This window comes from Canis lupus, chromosome 22 (assembly GCF_003254725.2).
Source record: "Canis lupus dingo isolate Sandy chromosome 22, ASM325472v2, whole genome shotgun sequence".
Lineage (NCBI taxonomy): Eukaryota > Metazoa > Chordata > Mammalia > Carnivora > Canidae > Canis > Canis lupus.
The window spans coordinates 52,386,544-52,405,870 of record NC_064264.1 but is presented as its reverse complement, the minus strand read 5'-3'; the positions used below and the strand labels follow the sequence as shown (position 1 = coordinate 52,405,870).

Below are 19,327 nucleotides of genomic sequence, written 5' to 3'. Positions count from 1 at the left end.
GTGGATGGAGCTAGAGTGTATGATGCTAGGTGAAATAAGTCAAAGACAAATACCATATGAGTTCACTCATGTGGGATTTAAGAAACAATACAAATAAACATAGGGACAAAAAAAAGAGAGGTAAACAATAAAACAGATTCTTTTTTTCTTTTTTTAATAAAACAGATTCTTAACTGTACAGAACAAACTGAGGGTTGCTGGGGGGGGGAGGGGTTGGCTTAAATGAGTGATAGGTATTCAGGAGGGCACTGGAGAGGAGCGCTGGATGGTAAGCCTAAGAGCTGAATCACTAAATTCTACACCTGAAAGTAGTATTACACGGTATGTCAACTAACTGGAGTTTATTATTTATTTATTGGAGTTTAAATAAAAACTTGGGGATCCCTGGGTGGCGCAGCGGTTTGGCGCCTGCCTTTGGACCAGGGCGCGATCCTGGAGACCCGGGATCGAATCCCACGTCGGGCTCCAGGCATGGAGCCTGCTTCTCCCTCTGCCTATGTCTCTGCCTCTCTCTCTCTCTCTCTCTCTCTCTCTCTGTGACTATCATAAATAAATAAATAAATAAATAAATAAATAAATAAATAAATAAATAAATAAAAACTCGAAATTGAACTGGAGTTTGTTTGTTTACTTACTTATTTATTGGAGTTTAAATAAAAACTCGAAATTGAAACAAAACCAACAGCAAAAACCAAATATAAAGCCTTGGTGGTCATTGCAAGGGCTTTGGCTTCGTTGTGAGAGATCCGGGAAGCCTCTGGGTTTACATTTCAATCAGGTGCAGTTTGTCGCTGTGCTGATCAAGTAGCAAACACGTGGAGGCAAAAGTGGGATACGAGAGGGCATTTGGTATTTCAATAATCCAGGCAGAGTTGAAGGGGGTGCTGCCACCCGTCTGGTAGACGCAGGAGAAGGGTTGGGTTTTGCATACACTTGGACACAGAGTCCGCAGGATTGACAGCCTGGGGGCGGGAGAGATGTATCAGCGTCGACCTCCTCCTGTTCACGGCCTTGCGCCTCCGTGAAGGGCGCCGCTGGGAAGGGGAAGGAGCCAGCGTGGAGCACGCGGGGAGCGAGGCAGCGCCTGGAGATGCTCTCGAGCCCCCCGACCGCGGCTGGACACCTGCTGCCCCGCCCCCCCCCACGAACGGGCTGGAAAACTCCGGCTCCCAGCGTGCCCCGCGCGCCGGCCCGCGCGCCCAAGGGGCGGAGCCTGCGCGCGCGTGCGCCGAGGCGGAGAGGGCTGGCGGGTGAGGCGAGGCGGTCCCTTCGAGCGCGGTAGTTTGTCCCGTGAAAGGAGCCGGGACGGTTGGGCGCTCTCGGCCGCCTCTTCCCCGGTAAGTGCGGCGGCGGCGGCGGCGGCGGTGGCGGTGGCGGTTGGCGCCGCCAGGTGAGGGGCGGCCTCCGGAGGAAGGTGCCGGCGCGCCTGGCGACCCCGTCTTAGACGTTTGGGGCTCGCGGCCGTCGCCCCTCGGGGGCTGCTTGTCGCCTCCGGGAGGCGGTCGGTGTGAGCTCGGTGCCCGCGGGCCCGGCCGCCGGGGTTTCGCCCGCCTGGCGGGTGGGGAGGCCTGAGGGGAGGGAAGGGGCGGGCGGGGAGAGCCGAGCCGCCGGGAGCCGTGAGGCGTCTCGCGGGGCCCCGCGCACGCGCGCCAGTGGAGCGGACGAGGGCGGTTTGAGGTGCCTCCGAACCCCACAGCCCTGCTGAGGGGGCCTCGCTCGGCTTCTGTCGTGGACCGGGCCGGCGTATCGACCCCGCCGCTCGCCCGGAAGACTTGAACTCTTGACGGTTTTGTGTGCCCGCGACGTGCGGGACCGCTACCGTCGCTGCAATAGAGCATGCCCGGGCGGCTTCCCGGTGGTGGCGTTTCGGCCGCGGGGCGTGAGGGGCGATGGCGTGCGGAGCCTGGAGCCTGAGGAGAAGTCCCGCGGGTCCCGCTTGCATGCCCGCGACGTGGGGACACTGCCAAGTACCGAGACCACCGGCGCCTCGTCACGGCGACTCTGTAGCTCCCGGGCTTACCCTGCCCGGTGCGAATCCCAGACCAGAGGCTGTAGCCGGGACTGTGGAGCCCAGGTCGCCGTGGCATCCTGCCGTTGATGGTGGTGAAGAAGATGTGCGCCAGCCGAGAAGCACGGGTGGTGTGTTCATCGGGAAATCCGGAAGGGATGAGAGTTTCTCTGGAAAACGAACACAAAACCCAAGTTGTTGAGGAGCAGTAGAGCATTCTAGGCAAAGAGGGTGGGTTGAATACGTGTATCTACTATTACTCCCTCCTGGAATCTCACCGAAGTGACAGTAAAAAAGGGTTTTTCGTTTTTTGTTTTTTTTTAATTTTTATTTATTTATGATAGTCACAGAGAGAGAGAGAGAGAGAGGCAGAGACACAGGCAGAGGGAGAAGCAGGCTCCATGCAGGGAGCCCGACCTGGGACTCGATTCCGGCTCTCCAGGATCGCGCCCTGGGCCAAAGGCAGGCGCCAAACCGCTGCGCCACCCAGGGATCCCTGTTTTTTTTTTTTTTTTAAAGACATAAATCCAAATGATGGAGAGAATGGGAAAGGAAACAATAGCGAAATATTGGGGTCTGGAAAGCAAATGTACTTAGCAAACCCCCAGCTTAATTCTGAACCTGCAGCACGGAATGACTGGAACAGGCCTGTACAAGCCCCACGGAAAGTGGCAGCACCGGCCACCCTGGGAACTGCCAATGAAGCAAATGGTGTGGGGGTGGAGGTGGAGGGCTTAGATAAACCTAAGTTCCGTGAAATCTTTTGAAGAAGTGATTAGATATCTACATCCCCTTTCCTAGTTCACATTTTTGGGTGACTGCCTTTCTCCCGTTAGAAGGCAGGAGGCTATTCTCTTGAGAACATAAAACAGGGTCTTTGAACCAGGGCACGCAGGCACAGTTAATTATGGGGGCTACATTTATAAAAGGGACACTGAAGGCTGGAGTCCCTTGTCGTCCTTCTCCCATTCAAGATCCCAGAATTTTTCTTGCCAGACTAATTCCCCTCAAGCTCAAATAAGAATTTTTCTACACACACACACACACACACACACACATCCACATATGTGTGTGGAAGGACAGACAGTAAGTTGGTCACAGTGGTTGCTTCTGGGAAAGGGAAGGGACTAGGTAGCTGGAGGAAAAGGACTTAATAACTATTTACATTTTTGTGGGTTTTCTTTGAAATTTTACGCCATATGCATATATTATCTATTCAGAAATAAAATATGTTCCTTAAAAAATATAATTTCAAATTATACCCTTAGGTAAGGCAATTCCTCTCCCACAAGTTTATTATATAGCTTTGTCTACACACATGAGAAAATGTAAGGATGTGTCATTCATTGCAATATTTTAGTAAAAGATTAGAGACAATCTCAGTGTTCATTAATAGATGATAGTTGGTGAAGTAAATTTTGTACAACTCTTGGAAAATTCTGTAGCCATAAAATACAATGAAAGAAGCTCATTGTATAAAGAAAAGAGTAAACACAGCATGTATTTTAAGCGGTGGAGGATTTAGAAAAACACAAGTATATTAAAAAAAAGGAATATGTATATTTGTATAAGATACTGGCAAGATCTATAAAAAGCAGGTAATGTTAGCTGAGTTTGGAGAAGGGATCTGAGTAACAAGGCAAAAGTGGAATGAGGGAGGCTTTTCACCATATGATTTTGATACTTTTTGAACTTTGAATCCTCTTATTGTCATGTATTCAATGAATGAATGGATAAATTTTAGCAAGAAAAAATAAATGAATAATGGAGATCCTGATGTTGGTAATACCCTGAACAATAAAAAGTCTCTTAAAATAGGGAAGAATTCTGCATAACAGTCCCCAAATCTCAGTGGCTTACATTTCATGCCCTTGGTTCTTCAGGCCAACATTTCTTGGTTGTGGCTTAGATCTTGGCTAGATTAGGCTGGGCTCCAGACTTCACTTTTGGGTTCATATCTGCAACATATATCTTCCTTCTGGGACCCAGGCTGAAAAAATAGAAATACCTAGAACATGCTTTTCTGATGGCTGAGGGTGGGAGTTGAAGGGGGCTTCTAGAAATTTGCCGTGTTTCAGTTCAAAGTGACTCATTGCAACTTTCACATATATTCCATTGTCACATAGGCAAGCCCCAAATCAGTAGGGTGGAGATGTATGTATACTCTGCCTGTTGGGAAGCTCTGCAAAGGCACCTAACAAAGGATGTGGATATATAATTCTGTTGCAGAGCAGAGGAGGAGGAGTTGGGAAAGATAATGAAAGAAATGAGTTCATAGATACTGTGAAATTAAATTGAAGATAGTTGTTTGAGACTAAAGATGCTTAGAAAAAAAGATATCCATATATGCCAAGATACAACATTTTACTTTGATATGAATTTTCTTAAGGTTTCCATGTCAAGGTATCACATTGGCTTTTCTTAATGTAACATTTGCCATCCCCACACCTGGCCCTGTAACCAATTCTGAGTGCCTGTGGCTTTAGGAAGCTTGAAAGTAATGAAATAATGCACCTATAAAGGCACTAGTTCTTAGAGAAGTATTTCTAAATATGTTTATTTCAGCTACTGAATGTGTTCACTCATAGTTCTTATGTCATATCCATGTCTGCCAACCCATCTTTCACAACAGAATCTTCTTTTCAGGGAGATGTCCTTTGCTTCTCAGATGTAATGCACTTTAAGTTTGTTATTCAACAGTGAAAATGAGTCATACAGAGGTAATACATATTTTCATATGTTCTGAATCTTCAGGGTTCGTTCTTTATTTCTTTTTTCTTTTTTTCTTTCTTTTCTTTTTTAAAGTCATGTGGCTCCAGAGTAATTTTCTTATTTTCAACTTGTACTGTAAGAGACAGTATAGCATTAATGGTTAGAAGGAAGGACTTTTGGAGCAAACTGCCTTGAGTTTGAATCCTAGCTAGTGGTTCTATAACCTTGGGCATGTTACTTAACTTGCTGTGCCTCTGCTTTCTCGTCTATAAAATGGAGGTAATAATAGTACTTGTTTCATAGAAGTATTAGGAAGGTTAACTAAGTACAAATAAAGCACTTATACTGCCTGACACACAATAAGTACTTAAATATTAGCTATTGGTAATATTGCTTCTTATTTAGAGGCCATGTGTATCATGGGTCTCACAGAATAAACATATTGTTATTTAGTTGTCTGAATAGGCAAGGAAGTAATTTTTGATCCCTTTATTCTCTTGAATTCCAGGTTAAATTAAAAATACCTTTTGGAAATAAATTACTAGATGCTGTTTGTTTGGTACCTAACAAGAGCTTAACATATGGAATAATTCTTACACATGGAGCGTCAGGAGATATGAACCTTCCTCATTTGATGTCACTGGCATCCCATCTTGCATCTCATGGTTTTTTTTGCCTGAGATTTACCTGTAAAGGCCTTAATATTGTACATAGAATTAAGGCATATAAATCAGTTTTGGTAAGAAAATTTCTTTATATTTACTTATAACAGAATTTTGTTTTAAAATTCTTAATACATTTAAGGCAAATTCTATTAGCAGTCATTTGGTTTATTTTAAAAAGCTTTTAATGACTATTCTTAGAAACTCAACAGTATATTAAGGCTGTATAGTAGTCAGATTTCTTTTTTTTTTTTGCTCTCAGTTTCCATGGAGATGAATGCTTACATCATAAATGTTCTCCATGGTACTGTCAAGGAAGCTATGTATGATGTAATTTTCTTACTAGAATTACATAACTTCAGAATATAGTTCTGGATATTTGCCTACTATACTCTGAATGTACAAATACAGCACAGTTTTGAAACTAAAATCCTAGGATAACAAATTTGAAATTTTTAAAATCCAGATTATTTCAAACTTGCTAAGTTTTTCAGGGCTTTAAATTAGATTTTAGTACTCTTAAATTCTGTATTAGTTGGAAGCTTTTACTGGCTGTTTTTTTTTTTTTTAAATATAATTCTTTAAAAATATTTTAGTACTTTTAATTTTTTTAGACAGGTAAAGTGATTTTTTTTCTCATTTATTCACCTGTATTTACCCAGCTATGATCTGATAGTGACAGCATGATCAGAAGAGCAAAGAACTGGTTACCTCTTTCAAGAAGAATCCCTTAAGATTTTATGGTTGTCTTTGCAAAGAGTTTCATACATTTCAGTAATGATAAGAAATATATGTTGGTTTTCCAGTGAAATATTTTATAGGAAAGGAACTGATAAGTTTTTGGTTGGTTTTTCTAGAATTACCTAAAGACCTCAGGAGAGTACAAACTGGCAGGTGTTTTCCTTGGCGGTGAGTTGCAATACTTACTTTTAAATCTATTCATATTGATATAGGAACAGGTAATCAAGAATTAAAATTAATTGACGACAGGAAGCTTATTTAAGGATTTTCTTTGTTTTGTTTTGGTAAGTCACTTTCTTGTGTAACATCAAGGTACTTTATATATTTAAAGCAAATTTCAGCCTTATAAATATGTATTGTAACCCAAAGTTCACTCCTTTTATTTATATCCCTGAGCCACTATCTCTCAAATGATTCTTCACAAAGATTGTCTTTACCTCAAATATTCTTCAGGAAAAAAAATTCCTTTTTTTTTTTTTTTTTTTTAACTTAGGATCAATTATTAACTCTTCATAGATGTCCATTATGGGTATTACAGTTTGTTAATTGTCATCTTTTGGAGTTAAGTGATACAATCACGATGGATGAACAGTAAATGAAATCTAATATGCCATATTATCACCACTTATGTATATGAATGTTTGTATTTCAAACTGAACTTAATTTTAATTGATTTTAGGTCGCTCAATGGGCTCAAGAGCAGCTGCTTCTGTAATGTGCCATATTGAGCCAGATGATGCTGATGATTTTGTTCGAGGTCTCATTTGTATTTCTTACCCACTGCACCATCCAAAGCAGCAACATAAACTTAGGGATGAAGATCTCTATCGTATAAAAGATCCTGTGTTGTTTGTGTCAGGCTCAGCAGATGAAATGTGTGAAAAGGTGAATTATAACTTGATGTTTGTGTAAGTGAGAAAGTGAATGAAAGTATCTTGAGAACAAGATATTACCTGCAACTTTCAGTCTCTTTAAAAAGAACTGATTGGACTAATGTTAGTTTTGTGACTTAGTTGGAGAATTGAAAAATATAAGCATACTGACAGAATTAATCTCTGTGGAAAGAGTTGCTAAATGGATTGACTCTTATTTGGGAATGAAAGATTAAATCTGAAACTTCTGATTTTAGCATTTATACTAGACTGTACATTTGATTTATCATTCCAAAATTCAAGCAGATTCTTCAATTTGTTAAAATTGACTTGAGAAAAAGTAACTTGTACATGTTACTACATATTCTCAGGAATGAATGCTTGATTTATTCTGTGGTGTTGCTGTATTTGAGATGTAGACTGCCATTTCTGTGGACATTTCTTTAAATATTCCATTGCCTTGAAAGTTATCTGTAGAGTAGGTATTTAATCAATATTTAGTGAATGGATGCCAGTAAAGGAGGTGCAGGGGAGAGAGAGGATCTTTATTAAACCCTAAAAGAGCACTGGTCTAGCATCCTCTTCTTTTTTTCCTTTAGAACTTGTTGGAGAAAGTGGCACAGAAAATGCAAGCTCCCAATAAAATCCACTGGATTGAGAAGGCAAATCATTCCATGGCAGTGAAAGGACGGTCAACAAATGATGTTTTCAAAGAAATAAATACACAGATTTTGTTTTGGATCCAGGAAATCACTGAAATGGACAAGAAATAATTATATTTAGCTGAAAGCCCTGTTATTTTGAATACAAATACAGTTCATTTGATAAAGAACAGCATACCTCTCAGCATTATGAGATATTTCAAATGAATTTAATGTTCTTTAATGTTTCCCCCATTTTTAAAACCTGTTTTAATTGTGAAATTAATGTCCTTTATATAATATCTTTTAAAAGCACTGTTATAGTTGTATAAAGATGATGTACAAATATTGAAGGTGGTCTAAATATAATTTATTTTCATTAATATAGTTAAGTTTTGAAAAAAAATTAAACATTTGAATTTTGTTACAAGGGAACTTTTGTCTTATTTGCTGTCAACTGAGCAGGTACTCTAATTTTGCAGAGCAATGTCTTTAAAAAAAACCATTTACTGTGTAAATTTAGTTTTATAGAATGTGTACATTCATTCACCTAATCTTTTAATGTCAATTAGGGAATAGGAAGGAAGATATATTTTCAGATATGGGGACCTTGAACATTGTTTTTTGGAATGAAGTAACAACTTTCATTCAAAACATTTCTTGAAGGCCTGTTAATAGGCAAAGCCTGATTAGATTTGTGACAAGTAAGTACTTGGAGCTTAAATATAATGGAGGATGTCTAGACCTCTCTCTGATTAAGGGGAAAATGAAATAAGGATGAAGTAGTGGGACTAACATCTGTGCTGTGTCTAGGCAGAGTTAGTTAGGTCACTTAATTTTGGCTTGGAAAGTTCAGTTATTACCTGGACTGGACTTAACAGATATTGAGTTACATATTAAAAACAGTAGTGTCTATATTTCCTACAAAGGGCACAATATGTGATGGGGCTCATATACATTTGTAGTAAAGGATAGTTTTCTATAGTAAGATATTAACTCTTTCTTGGCTTCTCTACTACTATAATATTAGGCCTTTCAGACAGCCTTAGAGTGGGCTGAGAAGCCTGTAGATTTTTGAGGTCCCTCATTCTTCCTTCCCTGATAGAGTCCATGGATTTTAATTATTTGTTAATTTTTCTAAATAGTTCATAAAGAACAGAAATTTAGATAATGTCCAAATTGTTTATATTATAGAATGAAACTATGAAATCAAATTTTCTGTATCACTCAGTGTATAATACGTTTTGACTGAATTTCTTGAACAAGGCCTAAATTTTTAAAAATAGGATATATTTCATCACTAACATTCAACTGATGTCAAAATATTATAAACGTGTAAAAAACATCCATAGCTGACAAATATAATCCTGGCGTAGAAGTATAAATCATTTGGGAAATATTAATACTGTAAATCAGAAGTAAAACTAATGAGAAAATGAAAACTTATAGAGCAGACCATAATATAAAAATACAATGAAAAAATAGATTTTAAAGGTTACTAACCAGATTATATAGTTATAATACTCAAGTTTTCAGATTAAACTATAGGCATAATATAGATGACCAAAGATAGGGAAACGTAGAAGTCCCTTTAAAGTTGATTTTTTTTTAAGTTTGCCTGTAAGAAACTTTTTGATTGATGAAATGGCTTGTCATTTGAGAACTGTGTACCTAGTTAGGGGTGGGGAACATATAACTCCTAGATATGAGTGATCTGTGTAAGGCTGAAGTGAACATTTGTGAAAAGGTCCCAGCTGCTCTTCACAGATTTGCCACATCTTGTAGCAAAAATGTGCAGCCCCTTCAAGTTTGAGATTATGGTCACTTGTGGAGCCTCTGCTAGGCATCCCTGATTCATGGCACAACCACTACCTAGACCAATAGTTCTCAGCTAGTGATTTTTGCTGCCTGAGGGACATTTGACAGCGTCTGGAAACTTGGTTGTCACGATTGGGGTGGCGGTGCTGGCATCCGATAGGTAGAGGAAAGGGATGCTGCTGACAGTCTATAATGCACAGGACAGCCAGCCATAACTGAAGTATCTGATCCAAAATGTCAGTAGTGTCCAGGTTGAGAACCTTGTCTCAGACAAACCTTAGTTTTGGAGATATTTTGAAATCCTTTCTCCCTCACCCCTTTTCTACCCCTTCCAAACCCATTTGCTCCCTTTTAGTTGCCAAACCCTGGGTTTTCAGTCTCAAAGTCTGATTTTAACACTGCCATCATTCTAATTGAGGCCTTTATCAATTGTCATCTGTATAATTGCAATAACCTAATTGATTTTCCTATTTTGTGGCCTCCTCACTTCAACAAACCAATTCACACCCTCATCTCTAAAACTGTTGTTGGATCTCCAAAAGTGACTATTAAGGTTAAAGTCTTTAGTTCAAGGCTGTCTGCAATAGGCTCTACCAACATTTTAGCCCATTTCCCCCATACTCTGAAACTGTACAGCACAGTATTCCAGTTACAAAATTTTATTTTTTATTTTTTTAATATATATTATTTATTTACTCATAAGAGACACAGAGAAAGAGAGAGGCAGAGACACAGGCAGAGGAAGAAGCAGGCTCCATGCAGGAAGCCTGATGCGGGACTTGATCCAGGGTCTCCAGAATTACGCCCTGGGCCGCAGGCGGGCACCAAACCACTGAGCCACCCAAGGATCCCCCAGTTACAAAGTTTTAGAGCAAAGTCTTCCTGCCTCCTTTTCTTGAAACTTTCTTGTAGTCTTTGCCTGTTACCAAATCCTCCTCATTCTTTAATACCCTTAAATTCTTTTTCCCTCTTTACAGCTTTTCCTCCTTGGAACCCATATAGTATCTTCCTCTCTCTTTATTGTTTTTCTAAAGATTTTTTATTTATTTATTCATGAGAGACACAGAAAGGAAGAGACACAGGCAGAGGGAGAAGCAGGCTCCAGGCAGGGAGCCGGATGCGGGACTCGATTCCAGGTCTCCAGGATCAGGCCCTGGACGGAAAGGCGGTGCTAAACTGCTGAGCTACCCGGGCTGCCTTCTGTCTTTGTTGTTAATCACACTTTGCCTTCTCAGTACATTTATTGGGATATTTGCCATACCACATATTAAATACTCCATGTCAGGGAATGACATGATCTTTGTATTCCATAGAGCACTTTTTATAGTTGTTTAGTGCCTTTCATACTCATTATTCAATATTTGTTGTATTGAACTAAGATATTTAGAGGGAGAATTTTTTTTAAAAAGATTTATTTATTTATTTATGAGAGACACAGAGCAGCAGAGACACAGGCAGAGGGAGAAGCAGGCTCCATGCAGGGAGCCTGACATGGGACTCGATCCCTGGTCTCCAGGATCACGCCGCGGGCTGGAGGCGGCACTAAACCGCTGAGCCCTAGAGGGAGAATTTTTTTAACCATTATGAGCAACCCCTGATTTTATATTGCTGCTTTATGCACCTGTTACTGGGGCTTTTTCCTGAAACATAAAAAAAAAAAAAGTTCACAATGTCTATAAATAGTGTAAAGAAGGTGACATTAGTACGTACAATAGATTTTTTTTTAAAACTTCAACAATTTTTTGAAGTGTTCTCTTGTGTTCATATTACTGTTAGTGATGGGGTTTCTCTGGCGTTATTTTTCTATTGTCTTTGTAATTTTTAAAAACAAATCCAGCTAGCACTTTTTATTCAGCTTGAGATTGGCACGAGAAGAGGTTTCTGGTGTAAAGAACAGAAGTATCTATGTTGGAAACTATGTGATTGTACTTTTTTAGTAGGTAAGTACATAGGTAACAACCATGAGAAAGCCCTGAAGGAGGATGCTCTGTACCTCTGTGCACATTTCCCTATCAGCAGGAGTGGTACACAGAAGTTCCTTTTCAGTTCTGACAGAGCTGCTCTGTAGTGTACTAATTAGGGATTCAGTGCCACAAAGCTCTGAAAGATCTAAGGAACTGTAAAGTGTTAAAACACTGAATACTCTTTACAGTAGTTAGTGTTAAATGAATTAGAGAGTGCCGGCTATCAGGCAACTGAAATTGAGTATCTTGCCAACTGCAATAAATATTCTAGAAAAACCCAGCAGAATAAAATCACCTTGATTGTGTATGTGGGAGGGGTGTCAGAGAGGAGGGTGTATTTTATCCTAGAAAAATCCAGTGGAATTGCTGAAGTTTCTTCAAGAACTAATGAATGCCTGTCCTGCATTCCGGAGGGCTATTCCTTGCAAAGACAAACCCCAAGATCATAGTTAAACCTAAGTAAAGATTATAAATACCTGCAGACTATGGTTGAGTAGATTGGAAGACTATAAACTGATGCTTAGGATGTGTCACTGAGCTCATTATTTCCAATACTCCAGGAAGGTAAGAGCTCAATAAATCTTTCTTGCACTCCATTATACTTAATGTGACAGAAGAGACCTGAACAATTAACTCTAGTATAAAGAATATACTTCTTTCCTCAACTCACCTTGAATAAGTGAAAACAAAGGAAGGATTAATTACGTCTTTCAAAGAGAAAGTGCTCTGAACCCAAGGTCATGTTAACACTTTATTAATAGTCCAGACTATCTTGTATTTGCTTCACAAACTTATACACCTACTCTCCAGACTTTGAAGGAAAGTGAGTAGTACTTAAATCTGGCTCTGCTCCATGCTAATTCTGGCATCAAGAAGCCTCACAAATAGCTGTTCTTTGGAATCACCAGAGATAGGGCAAAAAAGGGAATTCATCAGGAGACCATTCAAAATCTCACTTTGGTTTTCATCATAACAGTAGATTTTTGAAGAGCATTGCTAACAGACCCTTCTAGCAAAAAGAAGAATAAAATGAGATGTTCTATTTAAAAAAAAAAATCAGGCAGGCCCATAAGAGACAAACTACTCTATGTCCTACTTAGTGACAATGAGACATACTAAAAAATTATTCAGTATTTATATGAAACTCAAGCTGGGGCATTTAGTTTCTTTTTGTTTGTTTTGTTTTTTACTAAATCTGGTAACACTAAGAATTGTATATTCCTAATTAGGAATTGTATATTCCTAATCACAACCCTAAAATACAGTATTCCCAGTGGTTACGTCTAATTCAGATTTGTTCTGCATTTTTTGAATTACAGGGTGATAAATAATCCAACTGTGCTAAAGGATTGTTTATGGAATTGTGTTTTCTTTTTGTGAAATTAATAAAGGATGATTTAAAGTTTATAAACTGAAAAACTATTAAAGCAGTATACATGTTTTACCAGTGAACTTTCATCATTGCTAAAAGTAAGTTGACATGAGCTTAGATGAATACCCACTATGACACGTACCTCCCTCTACTCAGAACCAGAGCAGTCACTGCTGTACCTGATCAAGACACTGAGCAGCACTGGGAATTTTTTTTCTGGCAGAGCATTCCATGTGGTCATGAGATGGGCATATCACCTTTTTGTGTTTTGCGGCATCCAAAATTGAAGATTTCAGAATGAGACATCAATCTATGTCACATATTACATAAAAATGTCAAAGCAATTTTATTTCTTTAAAAAAGCAGCACGGAATAGACTGGAAGATAATACATTTTGGACATTGTGGGAACTTGTAGAGTCCTGGACTCAAAATGATTGGTTGGCAATCTTTTTTATAATTTTCCTAGGGATTATTTTTGAGATCATACTCATAAAGATTTGTACATCCTTTAATAAGAAGCCTGCACTTCCAGAAAAGGGTAGTTCAAGTGCTCAGGAGGTAACATGGTTGATTCTTTCTCTCCTATCTTTCAAAATCATATATAAGAATTACTTCTAAAATTGTAGAACTTTGATATTTGGACTACTCTAACATTTATTTATTGTCTTCTTGAAATAGAAGGAAAACAATTGCCTGAAAAGTGTGAAATTTGGTAAATATTATATAATTTCATGATTTAATATAAAAGTTGTTCAACCTGAGCCTCTCGTATTGGTGCTCTGACCTTTTTGTTGTTGTTATATTCCCACTTATCTCTAGATAACTGGCCAATTCCTTCATCTTCAGAAGAAAGGTAAGTGATCCATTTTAAAATTAAATGAAATAGATTGGTATTGTGCTATTCAAAATTGCATTTATATCTGAATTACAGAAAAGGGTTTTCCCAAATGTATAGAGCACCACAGCTACTTGACATCATAATTCAATCTAACATTGATTATCTTTTTTTAATTTAAATTCAATTAGCCAACATACAGTACATCATTAGTTTCAGATGTAGAGTTCAGTGAATCATCAGTTGTATCTAACATTGATGTTAATGGTTATGCTCTGTTCCAAGCTGTGTTAATAGCTTTTCATGTACTGTTGAAATTGTCCTTCCAAGTAGGTAGCATTATTACTGTTTATAAATGAGGAAAAAGAAAGTTTATAGAGGTTTAGTAAAACTTGCTTCCCTAACCGACCTCTCTGCAGTGCAAATGAATAAGTAGCAACACCAGTTCATATAACTCAATTAAAAAAAAAAAAAAACATTTAGCACCTACTGTGAACCAAGTAAACCCTGAGCTAGGTACTGCAAGGATGGTACTCTGTTTATACAGCCAGAATCCCTCAGCATCCCAAAGATATACCAGTGCTAGGATTAAATATGACATCACTACTCTTATTGTTGTTAATATTTTAATTGCTCTTATCAGGATCCATTGAACAATCATTAGATATCTGGTCTACAATGAACATTGTGTTTGATGCTGGGATACAAACAGTAAAATAGTTTCTGTTCCCTAGAAGCTTACATTCTCATGGAGGAGACATATACATAAAGGATGAGTAACTGTGATAGAATCATTAGGAAAACATTTAGGAGATACCTAAGCCAGCATAGGGTGTTGGGGATGGCTTCATGAAGACGTTATGCTGGAGCTGAATTTTAAAAGATGAGTGAAAATTAGAAAAAGACAGCAGGTTAGGAAGATAAGGAATAGTGTAGCAGGGTATGTGCAATAAATTATGACTACTGTTAGGAAAGAGATATGGCTCTCATGGTGGGCAGCATATTGTAGTGAAAAAACACAGATTTTGAATTTTTAAAAATCTAGGTTTATGTCATAGTTTTGCCTCTTAATGACGGTATAGCCTTGGGCTTAAACTCACGGAAACTCCATTTCCTTACTTTCAAAAAAGCAGTTAGAAGAATTACCTCTTAGGAAATCATGGAGATTAGTTAAAATGATATGTGTAACAAAGCAAAAATACTTTATACCGTGGCACCAGGATTATTTTTGAGGGCAGAACCATATTTGGGAGAGCATCTTATATTATTTTGAAATGAAACTACTTGAATATTGGTGGAAGCCCAAGCATCACATTCGTTAAAGTGCATCACATCAGAGACCAGATGAATTCTGCCTTGCTTATGAGGCGGGAGAGAAGAGAAAGGTGGAGGACTGAGCAGAGAGGAGGGAGGAGCAGGGAAGAAGATCTGAGGCTCAGGACTGAATGGTGTAAAGAACATCATGAGAACACTGCGGTATCTGGAATCAGGGAGACTCTTGCTGGCCAGGCCTAGTTCAGTGAACAAAGCAAACTCTCATCTGAAGTTGATCCAGTTTTGGGGAATGGTTTGTTTCAGGGTTGACATCAGCCTTAGAAGTGTGTTCCTGGAGAGCCTGCCACCATTATATGACTCTCAAAGCTTGGAGCTGTCACTGACCAGTTGGTTTCAGAAGCGTATTTCCTGAAGGGTATTATCATTGATAAAAATAGTTTAAAAACAAAATTGGTATTTATTTGTTACCATGACCTTAGGATTGTACTATGACTGTATTGCATTGAGCAGCTTAATGGATTAACAACTACTTCTGGTATTTACTTTTTAGCATGGCTATAGAACTCTCAGTCTTCTAAGGAGTGTAGAGATTTCTTTTGAATTTTCCAAGGCCAGTTGAGATTGCTGGGGAGAGGCCAAAGGACATTGCAGAAATGGGAGACACAACTAATGTTTTAGTGGGTGTTATTTGTGTTGCTATAACCAACTCCCCTCCATTTCTGCCTTCAGTTCTGAGCCACTTTTATGAGTGGTTTGTGTATGTGCATTTCCCCCCTTCTGAACTAAAAGAAAGGGTTGGGTTGTATGTCTGGGTCAGCTTGTTATGGATAAGGGTTAGTAATCAGAATAGGGTAAAATAAGGTAGAAGAGTATTCCAGACAGGGGGACCAGCTAGAACAAAGGCCCTAAGGGGGAGCTTGCATAGTGTTTTAGGAACAGTAAGAAGGCCAGTGTGGCTTGTGCAGGGAGTGGGGGTGACATACAAAGGATGGGGTTCAAGAAGGAATCGGCGACCAGATCATGGTTGGGCCTCTTAGGCCATGTTAAAGACAATAGCTTTTACTCTTAAGTAACAACAGGGAATCATTGTAGAGTTTTGCACAGGGAAGTGATATGTTCTGTCTTGATATTTTAAAGGATTATTCTGCCTGCTGTGTTGAGACTAGACTGTATTTGGTCAAGGGTCTAAGGAGATGGCAGGCTATTGCAAGTAACCCAAAGTGAGAGATAAAGGTGAGTGACACCAGGGTGGTACCAGTGGAAGTGGTGAGACATTGTTGGTTTCAGGATGTACTTAGAAAAGCCAACAGAGGAGGCAAAGGTGACTCCCAAGAGTTTTGGCCTGAGCAAGTAGAAAGTGGAGTTGTCATCAATCCAGATAAAGAAAACTGTGGGTAGAGCAGGTTTTGATGGGGGAGATCAGGAATTTTGTTTCGTATTTGTTGAATTAGGGATATTGATTTGATATCTAATAGAGGTAGTGAATAAGTGGTTTGGAAAAGATGTCTGGTAGAAGTCATATGTTTGGGCGTTGTTGGCTTATAGACAATATTAAAAACTACAAGAGAAGATGAGATTTCAAAGGAACTGTAAGAAGAGAAAAGGAACAAGGACTGAGCCCTGAGACACTTCAAAGAGGTAGAATGAAGAGGAGGAGCCATTAAAGGAGACTGAGAAGGAGCTACCATGGAGTGAGGAAGAAAACCAGAATTATGATGGCCTAGAAGCTTGCCAGATGGATTGTATGTAGAGCTGGCATTTCAGATATCAGACCCATAACCCTTATAAGTATAGAAGCAAAATCCTTACATATATTTTTAAAAGACTTTATTTGAGAGAGAGACAGAGAGAGAGAGAGAGCATGGGCGGGGGACAGGGTGAGGGAGAAACAGGCTCCCCACTGAGCAGTGATCCTGATTCTGAGCTTGGTCCCATGACTCTGGGAGCATGACCACAACCAAAGGCAGACACTTAACCAACTGAGCCACCCAGAGCCCCTAGGAGCAAAATCCTTAACAAAATACTAGGACACCAAATCCAGCAGCATATTAGAAAGATTTTACACTATGACCCAGTGGGATTGTTCCTAGGAGTACATGGTTGGTTCAACATATGAAAATTATTGAGCATTGTTTTATTGTGTTTAAAAATACACTATTACATTGCTGAAATATCTGTGTTGCATTTCAACTTTCCTCTTTTTCCTGAAATGTGCAAGAATTAATTCTTTTTATGTATTACATTTTCACTATTCTACTTTTTCTTTTTTTTAAAGATATTATTTATTCATGAGAGACACAGAGAGAGAGGCAGAGACATAGAGGGAAAAGCAGGCTCTCACATGGAGCCCAATGTGGGACTCGATCCCCAGACCAGGATCATGCCCTGAGCTGAAGGCAGATGCTCAACCGCTGAGCCACCCAGGTGTCCCAATATTCTACTTTCTTAAGTGAATGATCATATTCTTATCCTGAAGAAATTTTATCCTAATTATGTTTGGACACTGTTATAACTCATTGGGGTCACTTGATTCCCCAGAATGCTTGTATATCCCTCCCTACCTGTATCAGTTAGGATATTTTAATTCTCACGTGACAGAAAACCATGATTCCAACTGCCATACTAAGAGAGGTGGGTAGAAAGGTGGCCACCAGAGTTTCAAAATCAGAATAGCAACATCCAGTAAGGAAGTAAGATGTCAATTTTTCCTGTGTCCTTCTTAAGAACAAGGCAACTTTTTCCACAGGTCCTTAAAAATCTTTGTCTTATGCTAGAATTAGTTCATGCCCACTCCTAAACTAGTCACTTGGAAATGAGATTACTGTTAGACTTAGCCTAATCATTGGGTGTAGAGTAATGGTGCAGAGTCCACTTGCATGATCATTATTCCAATCCAAAATTCTGCTGTGAAGCACTGCCCTAGAATATAGGCTTTTCTATTGATCAGAAATAAATAGCTGTTAAAATAATCTGGGTTTACTTGTAGAAAACTATTGCTTATGGTATTGGACATTCTTCTGTTCTATCTACTAAATATCCATAAGAATATTTTTATCTTTGCCAAAACTTTCATACAGAGAACAGAAACAAACATATTCTTTGTAAAAGCATATAATCTTAACCTGCGACTTTTTGTTTGCTTTTTTAAAAGTCACATTTATTCAGCATCATGATCAGACTATTACATTTAACAATCAACAGCATGGGTACAAAAAAAAAAAATCTACATTAAAACCTTTTGTTGGGCAGCCCGGGTGGCTCAGCGATTTAGTGCCACCTTCAGCCCAGGGCCTGATCCTGGAGACCGGGATCGAGTCCCACGTCGGGCTCCCTGTGTGGAGCCTGCTTCTCCCTCTGCCTGTGTCTCTGCCTCTCTCTCTCTCTCTCTGTCTCTCAATAAATAAATAAAATATTTTAAAAAACAATAACAACAACAACAACAACAAAAAACCCTTTTGTTGGAATGCTTTATACTTTCCACAGAACAGAAACTAAAATAACTTGTTATACAATTAATCACAAATACAGTGCTTGAGTTTTTCACCCATACACATGAGTATTGTCTAAAACATGTCTTGTCTTCTTTGTGGCAGCAAGGCCCTGCCTCACTGTGCTTGGCTGAATTCACAAATCTGTTGTCACCTGTAGCTTCCCTGTCACTTCTCCTCTTCTGCTAAGCTTTGTTTCCTGGCAGTAATTTAAAAAACCTTTTGCCATTGCCATAGCTGCTGCTGCTGCTGCTGCTGCTGCTGCTGGAACCACCATAGCCACCTTGGTTTCATGGTTTGGCAAAGTACTGGCCTCTACCACTATAGGGGCAGAGCTCCTGCCTCCAGAATGTCCTCCTTTCACTGGGTCCAAAATTTGAGAACCGATTGTTGTAATTGCCAAAATCATGATAGCTTCTGCCACCTGCACAGTTGCTTCCATCTTTACCAAATCCATTCTAGCCATTTCCACTGCCACCATATCTACCACCACCTCGACTGCCACCAAGCCACCTCGCCCACTGAAGTTCCTTCCATGACCAAAGTTGTCATTCCCATGAAAACCACCTCCACGACCACCAACAAGTTTCCAGAACCACTTTGACCTGTTTAGCTGGATGAAGCACTAGCCATCTCTTGCTTTGATAGGACTTTCCTTACTTCACAGTTATGGCCATTTGCATTGTGGTATTTTTGAAGGAGTCTTGTTTACAGAGTCATGATCATCAGATGTTACAAAAGCAAAATGTCTCTTTTTGCCACCGCCTCAGTCAGTCATGATCTAAATCAGTTCAACTTTCCCATACTGTTCAAAAGAATCTCTTAGATGATATTCCTCAGTGTCTTCTGTAATGCCACCAACAAAACTCTTTTTTTTTTTTTTTCAAAACTCTTTTTCATAGTTAAGTGGGCACCAGGTCTTTGAGAATCTTCTCTT

General features: G+C 39.4%; 3 protein-coding genes across 3 annotated transcripts in view; 2 read left to right on the top strand and 1 right to left on the bottom strand.

Annotated features, from left to right (window-relative positions):
• Positions 1 to 624: 624 nt before the first annotated feature.
• LOC125753323 (atherin-like) lies at positions 625 to 4,655 on the bottom strand. Its single transcript, XM_049099269.1, has 2 exons — positions 3,869 to 4,655; positions 625 to 2,178 (listed from the first exon to the last, which is right to left on the bottom strand). Exon 2 carries the CDS (start codon positions 1,940 to 1,942, stop codon positions 1,004 to 1,006), a length of 939 nt encoding a protein of 312 aa, XP_048955226.1. The 5' UTR covers positions 1,943 to 2,178; positions 3,869 to 4,655; the 3' UTR covers positions 625 to 1,003.
• TEX30 (testis expressed 30) lies at positions 1,275 to 8,066 on the top strand. The gene is made up of 6 exons (XM_025441166.3): positions 1,275 to 1,337; positions 4,655 to 4,728; positions 5,229 to 5,459; positions 6,240 to 6,291; positions 6,803 to 7,008; positions 7,595 to 8,066. Exons 2-6 carry the CDS (start codon positions 4,714 to 4,716, stop codon positions 7,766 to 7,768), a joined length of 678 nt encoding a protein of 225 aa, XP_025296951.1. The 5' UTR covers positions 1,275 to 1,337; positions 4,655 to 4,713; the 3' UTR covers positions 7,769 to 8,066.
• Positions 8,067 to 8,203: 137 nt separating this feature from the next.
• CCDC168 (coiled-coil domain containing 168) overlaps positions 8,204 to 19,327 on the top strand; it is a 32,221-nt gene continuing 21,097 nt past the window's right edge. The window contains exons 1-3 of the mRNA XM_049099268.1: positions 8,204 to 13,350; positions 13,471 to 13,504; positions 13,612 to 13,645. Of these exons, the coding sequence (XP_048955225.1) occupies positions 13,123 to 13,350; positions 13,471 to 13,504; positions 13,612 to 13,645 (296 nt within the window). The 5' untranslated portion in view covers positions 8,204 to 13,122. The remainder of the gene's footprint in view (positions 13,351 to 13,470; positions 13,505 to 13,611; positions 13,646 to 19,327) is intronic.

Coding starts and splice junctions, on each gene's coding strand:
- LOC125753323 (XM_049099269.1), bottom strand. CDS start 1,942: ATGCAAGCGGGACCCGCGGGACTTCTCCTCAGGCTCCAGGCTCCGCAC.
- TEX30 (XM_025441166.3), top strand. Junction 5,460..6,239: donor AGGCATATAAATCAGTTTTG/GTAAGAAAATTT, acceptor TGGTTTTTCTAG/AATTACCTAAAGACCTCAGG. Junction 6,292..6,802: donor GGCAGGTGTTTTCCTTGGCG/GTGAGTTGCAAT, acceptor AATTGATTTTAG/GTCGCTCAATGGGCTCAAGA.